Source organism: Oncorhynchus nerka, linkage group LG14 (assembly GCF_034236695.1).
Source record: "Oncorhynchus nerka isolate Pitt River linkage group LG14, Oner_Uvic_2.0, whole genome shotgun sequence".
NCBI lineage: Eukaryota > Metazoa > Chordata > Actinopteri > Salmoniformes > Salmonidae > Oncorhynchus > Oncorhynchus nerka.
In genome coordinates, this window is record NC_088409.1 from 5,126,662 (window position 1) to 5,136,661 (window position 10,000).

The 10,000-nt window shown below is 52.1% G+C and overlaps 1 protein-coding gene across 1 annotated transcript in view; it reads left to right on the forward strand.

Annotated features, from left to right (window-relative positions):
- The window catches only part of LOC135574942 (intermembrane lipid transfer protein VPS13B-like), a 49,291-nt gene that overhangs the window by 30,611 nt on the left and 8,680 nt on the right, over positions 1-10,000 (forward strand). The window contains exons 6-7 of the mRNA XM_065027064.1: positions 133-314; positions 937-1,105. Of these exons, the coding sequence (XP_064883136.1) occupies positions 133-314; positions 937-1,105 (351 nt within the window). The remainder of the gene's footprint in view (positions 1-132; positions 315-936; positions 1,106-10,000) is intronic.

The window sequence follows — 10,000 nt, forward strand, 5'->3', positions numbered from 1 at the left end:
CCACCAATCGACCCAGCGTCGTCCTGATTTTGCCCGGAGTAGGCCGTCATTACAAATAAGAATTTGTTCTTAACTGACTTGCCTCGTTAAATGAATGTGATTTATATGTTGACTAAGTGTCTTGCCCCCCAGCTCCTGACCTGGTGCTTCGTAAAGTGATCAACTTCAGTGACTGTACTGTGTGTCTGGATAAGAGGAACGGTAGTGGGAAGATCCAGTTCTACCAGGATCCTCTCCTCTACAAGTGTTCCTTCAGGACCCGACTCCACTTCACCTACCAGAACATCAACTCTAAGATCCCTGCTGTCATCAAGGTGAGACCTACTGTCTGTCTGTCTGTCTGTCTGTCTGTCTGTCTGTCTGTCTGTCTGTCTGTCTGTCTGTCTGTCTGTCTGTCTGAGACGCACAGGCCTACTGTCTGTCTGTCTGTCTGTCTGTCTGTCTGTCTGTCTGTGTCTGTCTTTCTTGTGAGATACCCTCCAGGAACAGGGTTGGAGAGCCCTGGTTCTTCACGTCTCTCTACAGGAACAGGGTTGGAGAGCCCTGGTCTTCACGTCTCTCTACAGGAACAGGGTTGGAGAGCCCTGGTCTTCACGTCTCTACAGGAACAGGGTTGGAGAGCCCTGGTCTTCACGTCTCTCTACAGGAACAGGGTTGGAGAGCCCTGGTCTTCACGTCTCTCTACAGGAACAGGGTTGGAGAGCCCTGGTCTTCACGTCTCTCTACAGGAACAGGGTTGGAGAGCCCTGGTCTTCACGTCTCTCTACAGGAACAGGGTTGGAGAGCCCTGGTCTTCACGTCTCTCTACAGGAACAGGGTTGGAGAGCCCTGGTCATCACGTCTCTCTACAGGAACAGGGTTGGAGAGCCCTGGTCTTCATGTCTCTCTTTATTAACTGTTTCCTCTTCCTCCTCTTCCTCCTCTTCCTCCTGTCAGATCCAGACGATGGTGGAGTCCCTGAAGCTGTCTATCACAGACCAGCAGCTGCCCATGTTCATCAGGATCATGGAGCTGGTCCTCAGCCTCTACTACGGAGAGATAGGAGGAGGGAAGGACTGGAGAGCGGAGGAGGGGAGCGGACATGGAGAGGTCATCACTACGCCAGGTTAGTCTGGTGGATACTGCCCTCTATTACAGGGGGAGGAGGGGAGGGGGAGGGGGAGAGAGGGAGGGGGAGGAGAGGGGAGGGGGAGGGAGAGGTCATCACTACACCAGGTTAGTCCGGTGGATACTGCCCTCTATTACAGGGGGAGGAGGGGGGAGAGGGGGGAGGGGAGAGGTCATCACTACACCAGGTTAGTCTGGTGGATACTGCCCTCTATTACAGGGGGAGGGGAGGGAGAGGGGAGAGGTCATCACTACACCAGGTTAGTCTGGTGGATACTGCCCTCTATTACAGGGGGGAGGGAGAGGGAGAGGTCATCACTACACCAGGTTAGTCACTTTACGACCGGGCCGGGCTCCGTTTATTATAGGGGGAGGGGGAGAGGGAGGGGAGGAGAGGTCATCCAGACCTGTGTAATTGGTGTATGCCAATCTCCCGCTGACTGTGGCCTGTTCCAGTAACTGACAATGTTGTAACAGAACGTGTGTGTGTGTCTGTGAGAGAGTGTGTGTGTGTGTGTGTGTGTGTGTGTGTGTGTGAGATTGTGTGTGTGTGTGTGTCTGTGTGTGTGTGTGTGTGTGTGTGTGTCTGTGAGAGAGAGAGTGTGTGTGTGTGTGTGTCTGTGAGAGAGTGTGCGTCTGTGAGAGATTGTGTGTGTGTGTGTGTGTGTGTGTGTGTGTGTGTGAGAGAGTGTGTGTGTCTGTGTGTGTGTGTGTGTGTGTGTGTCTGTGAGAGAGTGTGTGTGTGTGTGTGTGTGTGTGTGTGTGTGTGTGTGTGTGTGTGTGTGTGTGAGAGAGTGTGTGTGTCTGTGTGTGTGTGTGTGTGTGTGTGTCTGTGAGAGAGTGTGCTCTGTGAGAGATTGTGTGTGTGTGTGTGTGTGTGTGTGTGTGTGTGTGTGTGAGAGAGTGTGCGTCTGTGAGAGATTGTGTGTGTGTGTGTGTGTGTGTGTGTGTGTGTGTGTGTGTGTGTGTGTGTGTGTGAGAGAGTGTGTGTGTCTGTGTGTGTGTGTGTGTGTGTGTGTCTGTGAGAGAGTGTGTGTGTGTGTGTGTAATGGATTCAGTGTGTATCCACTCAGGACATGCTAATCGTCCGTGACTTTTAATTGTTTCTCTTCAGAACATTTTCAAAGAGAATATTAATTCATCCTTTTCATGAAAAGTGTTTTTTCTTTTTCTTACTAATGAACTGGAAAGACTCTCTTAGTGTGTGACTGTGTGTGACTGTGTGTGACTGTGTGTGTGACTGTGTGTGACTGTGTGTGACTGTGTGTGACTGTGTGTGTGACTGTGTGTGACTGTGTGTGTGACTGTGTGTGACTGTGTGTGACTGTGTGACTGTGTGTGTGACTGTGTGTGTGACTGTGTGTGACTGTGTGTGTGACTGTGTGTGTGACTGTGTGTTACTGTGTGTGTGACTGTGTGTGACTGTGTGGTTACTGTGTGTGTTACTGTGTGTGACTGTGTGTGACTGTGTGTGACTGTGTGTTACTGTGTGTGACTGTGTGTGACTGTGTGTGACTGTGTGTGACTCTGTGTTACTGTGTGTGACTGTGTGTGACCTGTGTGTGACCTGTGTGTGACTGTGTGTGACTCTGTGTTACTGTGTGTGACTGTGTGTGACTGTGTGTTACTGTGTGTGACTCTGTGTTACTGTGTGTTACTGTGTGTTACTGTGTGTGACTGTGTGTTACTGTGTGTGACTGTGTGTGACTGTGTGTGACTGTGTGTGACTCTGTGTTACTGTGTGTGACTGTGTGTGACCTGTGTTACTGTGTGTTACTGTGTGTGACTCTGTGTGACTGTGTGTGACTGTGTGTGACTGTGTGTTACTGTGTGTTACTGTGTGTGACTGTGTGTTACTGTGTGTTACTGTGTGTGACTGTGTGTTACTGTGTGTGACTGTGTGTGACTGTGTGTGACCTGTGTTACTGTGTGTGACTGTGTGTGACTGTGTGTTACTGTGTGTGACTGTGTGTTACTGTGTGTGACTGTGTGTGACTGTGTGTGACTGTGTGTGACTGTGTGTGACTCTGTGTTACTGTGTGTGACCTGTGTTACTGTGTGTTACTGTGTGTGACTGTGTGTGACTGTGTGTGACTGTGTGTTACTGTGTGTGACTCTGTGTGACTCTGTGTGTGACTGTGTGTGACTGTGTGTGACTGTGTGTTACTGTGTGTGACTCTGTGTGACTCTGTGTGTGACTGTGTGTGACTGTGTGTGACTGTGTGTGACTCTGTGTTATTATAGATGTAATATATAATAAATCTCTCTCTCTGTATGAAATGAATTCCAAGTTGTGCGAAACACTAAACATGTCAGAGGAACTGTAGATGACGAACAGGCATGAAGGGGTTTTAGAGAAATATGAGAGGAATTAAGAGTGTTAGTGCATAGTGCATAATGCATAGTGCCAACTGTAAAGTTTGGTGGAGGAGGAATAACAGGGTTTTAGAGAAATATGAGAGGAATTAAGAGGAGCAGAATGGCTGAGGGAGAAAAGAGAGGAAGGGAATGCGTAGTGCTAACTGTAAAGTTTGGTGGAGGAGGAATAATGGTCTGGGGCTGTTTTTCATGGTTCCGTCCTCTTAGTTTCAGTGAAGGGAAATCTTAACGCTACAACATACAATGACATTCTAGATGATTCTGCACTTCCAACGAGCCAGACCTAATCACCCCCAACATCAACATACAATGACATTCTAGATGATTCTGTGCTTCCAACGAGCCAGACCTAATCACCCCCAACATCAGTGCCTGACCTCACTAATGCTCTGGTGGCTGAATGGAAACAAGTCCCTGCAGCAATGTTCCAACATCTAGTGGAAAGCCTTCCCAGAAGAGTGGAGGCTGTTATAGCAGCAACGTTCCAACATCTAGTGGAAAGCCTTCCCAGAAGAGTGGAGGCTGTTATAGCAGCAATGTTCCAACATCTAGTGGAAAGCCTTCCCAGAAGAGTGGAGGCTGTTATAGCAGCAATGTTCCTACATCTAGTGGAAAGCCTTCCCAGAAGAGTGGAGGCTGTTATAGCAGCAATGTTCCAACATCTAGTGGAAAGCCTTCCCAGAAGAGTGGAGGCTGTTATAGCAGCAATGTTCCTACATCTAGTGGAAAGCCTTCCCAGAAGAGAGGAGGCTGTTATAGCAGCAATGTTCCTACATCTAGTGGAAAGCCTTCCCAGAAGAGAGGAGGCTGTTATAGCAGCAATGTTCCTACATCTAGTGGAAAGCCTTCCCAGAAGAGTGGAGGCTGTTATAGCAGCAATGTTCCAACATCTAGTGGAAAGCCTTCCCAGAAGAGTGGAGGCTGTTATAGCAGCAATGTTCCAACATCTAGTGGAAAGCCTTCCCAGAAGAGAGGAGGCTGTTATAGCAGCAATGTTCCTACATCTAGTGGAAAGCCTTCCCAGAAGAGTGGAGGCTGTTATAGCAGCAATGTTCCTACATCTAGTGGAAAGCCTTCCCAAAGTGGAAACCAACTCCATATTAATGCCCATGATTTTGTAATGAGATTGTTGGACGAGCAGTGTCCACATACTTTTGATCATGTCGTGTTTCAGCCCATAAAAAGTCTTACACAAAGTAAAGAATAACATGTTTAAAACTGAAGCAGGAATGTGATCTTTGTACTCTTGAACAGAAGCCAACAAATGACAGGTTGAACTCAGATAAAACATACTGCTTAATGGCAAATCAACCTGGTAAATATCTCGCATCGAAACTAAATTACAATCAGTTGTAGTTGTAAAAGATAAAGATACTAAAACGGACTTTAGAAACCAACAACGTGATTTAATGTCCATATTTAAAGTTTATCATTTAAAAAAATGTATAATTTGGAATGGAACAACATTTGGACGGATCGTAAAATCTCTTATCAGCAGACCAAAAATAAACCATAAAAACAGACATCACCCAAGAATGGATATTAGATAGTGTTAAAACACGAGGAGAGAAGCACCAGGAATGGATGGCTGGTAAAACACGAGGAGAGAAGCACCAGGAATGGATGGCTGGTAAAACACGAGGAGAGAAGCACCAAGAATGGATGGCTGGTAAAACACGAGGAGAGAAGCACCAGGAATGGATGGCTGGTAAAACACGAGGAGAGAAGCACCAAGAATGGATGGCTGGTAAAACACGAGGAGAGAAGCACCAGGAATGGATGGCTGGTAAAACACGAGGAGAGAAGCACCAAGAATGGATGGCTGGTAAAACACGAGGAGAAGCACCAGGAATGGATGGCTGGTAAAACACGAGGAGAGAAGCACCAGGAATGGATGGCTGGTAAAACACGGGAGAGAAGCACCAGAAATGGATGGCTGGTAAAACACGGGAGAGAAGCACCAGAAATGGATGGCTGGTAAAAAGCACCAGAGGAGAGAAGCACCAAGAATGGATGGCTGGTAAAACACGCAGGAGAGAAGCACCAGGAATGGATGGCTGGTAAAACACGAGGAGAGAAGCACCAGGAATGGATGGCTGGTAAAACACGAGGAGAGAAGCACCAAGAATGGATGGCTGGTAAAACACGGGAGAGAAGCATCAAGAATGGATGGCTGGTAAAACACGAGGAGAGAAGCACCAGGAATGGATGGCTGGTAAAACACGAGGAGAGAAGCACCAGGAATGGATGGCTGGTAAAACACGAGGAGAGAAGCACCAGGAATGGATGGCTGATAAAACACGAGGAAGAGAAGCACCAAGAATGGATGGCTGGTAAAACACGAGGAGAGAAGCACCAGGAATGGATGGCTGGTAAACTCTCACGAGGAGAGAAAAGCAGGAAGAGAAGCACCAGTCTCTCACAGAATGGATGGCTGGTAAAACACGACCAGAGAAGGTCACCAGGAACCTCAGACTCTAACAGGAAGATAACAACCAGTAGAAGGTCTTGGTGTTTGACTCACAGGAAGTACCTAACAACGACCAGTAGAAGGTCTTGGTGTTTAGACCTGACACCTCAGACTCTCACAGGAAGTACCTAACAAGCCAGTAGAAGGTCTTGGTGTTTAGATGTGACACCTCAGACTCTCACAGGAAGTACCTAACAACGACCAGTAGAAGGTCTTGGTGTTTAGATGTGACACCTCAGACTCTCACAGGAAGTACCTAACAACGACCAGTAGAAGGTCTTGGTGTTTCGACCTGACACCTCAGACTCTAACAGGAAGTACCTAACAACGACCAGTAGAAGGTCTTGGTGTTTCGACCTGACACCTCAGACTCTAACAGGAAGTACCCTAACAACGACCAGTAAAGGTCTTGGTGTTTTAGATGCTGACACCTCAGACTCAGGAAGCACCCTAGAAGGTCTTGGTGTTTAGATGTGACACCTCAGACTCTCACAGGAAGCACCTAACAACGACCAGTAGAAGGTCTTGGTGTTTAGATGTGACACCTCAGACTCTCACAGGAAGTACAAAAAAAGAAAACAACGACCAGAAAAAGCCAGAACAGTGGATTTCTCATTTCTCAACTGCCAATTCGCAAAGTGAAAGATTTAATTAAAACATGACATAATTTTCACCGCCTAAGCCTGTGGGATTCCTGTGCTGTGACCTCACGCGGGGTATTGTTTTGAGAGAGAGAGCGAGTACATTCTTGTCTGTTGACATCAGCTTCCCCTGGCTGTCGCAGAGGGGAGCAGGCCAGCTCAGGGAAACAGACACGACCATACAGGTTCATAGGTCAGGGGAGCCACGTTAGAGCGTGACCACCTCTAGGCGACTCGCTCACAGCCCCCAGCCCCTGGCAGAGTGGTTCACCTACAGCCCCCAGCTCCTCTCCCCAGCCCCTGGCAGAGTGGTTCACCTACAGCCCCCAGCTCCTCTCCCCAGCCCCTGGCAGAGTGGTTCACCTACAGCTCCTCTCCCCTGCCCCTGGCAGAGTGGTTCACCCCCAGCTCCTCTCCCCAGCCCCTGGCAGAGTGGTTCACCTACAGCCCCCAGCTCCTCTCTCCAGCCCCTGGCAGAGTGGTTCACCTACAGCCCCCAGCTCCTCTCTCAGCCCCTGGCAGAGTGGTTCACCTACAGCCCCCAGCTCCTCTCTCCAGCCCCTGGCAGAGTGGTTCACCTACAGCCCCCAGCTCCTCTCCCCAGCCCCTGGCAGAGTGGTTCACCTACAGCCCCCAGCTCCTCTCCCTGCCCCTGGCAGAGTGGTTCACCTACAGCCCCAGCTCCTCTCCCCAGCCCCTGGCAGAGTGGTTCACCTACAGCTCCTCTCCCCTGCCCCTGGCAGAGTGGTTCACCTACAGCTCCTCTCCCCAGCCCCTGGCAGAAGTGGTTCACCTACAGCCCCCAGCTCCTCTCCCCAGCCCCTGGCAGAGTGGTTCACCTACAGCTCCTCTCCCCAGCCCCTGGCAGAGTGGTTCACCTACAGCTCCTCTCCCCAGCCCCTGGCAGAGTGGTTCACCTACAGCTCCTCTCCCCAGCCCCTGGCAGAGTGGTTCACCTACAGCTCCTCTCCCCCAGCCCCTGGCAGAGTGGTTCACCTACAGCTCCTCTCCCCAGCCCCTGGCAGAGTGGTTCACCTACAGCTCCTCTCCCCTGCCCTGGCAGAGTGGTTCACCTACAGCCCCTCTCCCCCAGCCCTGGCAGAGTGGTTCACCTACAGCCCTCTCCCCAGCCCCTGGCAGAAGTGGTTCACCTACAGCCCCCAGCTCCTCTCCCCAGCCCCTGGCAGTGGTTCACCTACAGCCCCTCTCCCCCAGCCCCTGGCAGAGTGGTTCACCTACAGCTCCTCTCCCCAGCCCCTGGCAGAGTGGTTCACCTACAGCCCCCAGCTCCTCTCCCCAGCCCCTGGCAGAGTGGTTCACCTACAGCCCCAGCTCCTCTCCCCAGCCCCTGGCAGAAGTGGTTCACCTACAGCCCCCAGCTCCTCTCCCCAGCCCTGGCAGAGTGGTTCACCTACAGCTCCTCTCCCCAGCCCCTGGCAGAAGTGGTTCACCTACAGCTCCTCTCCCCAGACCCTGGCAGAGTGGTTCACCTACAGCCCCAGCTCCTCTCCCCAGCCCCTGGCAGAGTGGTTCACCTACAGCTCCTCTCCCAGACCCTGGCAGAGTGGTTCACCTACAGCCCCCAGCTCCTCTCCCCAGCCCCTGGCAGAGTGGTTCACCTACAGCCCCCAGCCCCTCTCCCCAGCTCCTGGCAGAGTGGTTCACCTACAGCTCCTCTCCCCAGCCCCTGGCAGAGTGGTTCACCTACAGCTCCTCTCCCCAGCCCCTGGCAGAAGTGGTTCACCTACAGCTCCTCTCCCCAGCTCCTGGCAGAGTGGTTCACCTACAGCTCCTCTCCCCAGCCCCTGGTAGAGGGGTTCACCTACAGCCCCAGCTCCTCTCCCAGCCCCTGGCAGAAGTGGTTCACCTACAGCTCCTCTCCCCAGCCCCTGGCAGAGTGGTTCACCTACAGCCCCCAGCTCCTCTCCCCAGCCCCTGGCAGAGTGGTTCACCTACAGCTCCTCTCCCAGCCCCTGGTGGTTCACCTACAGCTCCTCTCTCAGCCCCTGGCAGTGGTTCACCTACAGCCCCCAGCTCCTCTCCCCAGCCCCTGGCAGAGTGGTTCACCTACAGCTCCCAGCTCCTCTCCCCAGCCCCTGGCAGAGTGGTTCACCTACAGCCCCAGCTCCTCTCCCTGCCCCTGGCAGAGTGGTTCACCTACAGCCCCCAGCTCCTCTCCCCCTGCCCCTGGCAGAGTGGTTCACCTACAGCCCCCAGCTCCTCTCCCCAGCCCCTGGCAGAGTGGTTCACCTACAGCTCCTCTCCCCCAGCCCCTGGCAGAGTGGTTCACCTACAGCTCCTCTCTCCAGCCCCTGGCAAGTGGTTCACCTACAGCCCCAGCTCCTCTCCCAGCCCCTGGCAGAGTGGTTCACCTACAGCCCCCAGCTCCTCTCCCCAGCCCCTGGCAGAGTGGTTCACCTACAGCCCCAGCTCCTCTCCCAGCCCCTGGCAGAGTGGTTCACCTACAGCTCCTCTCCTTCAGGATGATCCACTGGGCCAGAACTCTACTGTCAGGATGATCCACTGGGCCAGAACTCTACTGTCAGGATGATCCACTGGGCCAGAACTCTACTGTCAGGATGATCCACTGGACCCGGCCAGAACTCTACTGTCAGGATGATCCACTGGGCCAGAACTCTACTGTCAGGATGATTCACTGGACCAGAACTCTACTGTCAGGATGATCCACTGGGCCAGAACTCTACTGTCAGGATGATCTACTGGGCCATATCTCTACTGTCAGGATGATTCACTGGACCAGAACTCTACTGTCAGGATGATTCACTGGACCAGAACTCTACTGTCAGGATGATCTACTGGGCCAGAACTCTACTGTCAGGATGATCCACTGGGGCCAGAACTCTACTGTCAGGATGATCCACTGGGCCAGAACTCTACTGTCAGGATGATCCACTGGGCCAGAACTCTACTGTCAGGATGATCCACTGGGCCAGAACTCTACTGTCAGGATGATCCACTGGGCCAGAACTCTACTGTCAGGATGATCCACTGGGCCAGAACTCTACTGTCAGGATGATCCACTGGGCCAGAACTCGACTGTCAGGATGATCCACTGGGCCAGAACTCTACTGTCAGGATGATCCACTGGGCCAGAACTCTACTGTCAGGGTGATTCACTGGGCCAGAACTCTACTGTCAGGATGATCCACTGGGCCAGAACTCTACTGTCAGGGTGATGTAGGAAATTCCCCGTTAAACCTGAGGATGATGGAAGAGGGCATGAGTGGAAAAGTTTGAACCAATGCTCTAGCCTGATGTGGTAAGGGCTGACTGACTGATTGGCTGGCTGGCTGGCTGGCTGACTGATTGACTGGCTGACTGGCTGACTGGTTGGCTGGCTGACTGATTGACTGGCTGACTGGCTGACTGGTTGGCTGGCTGA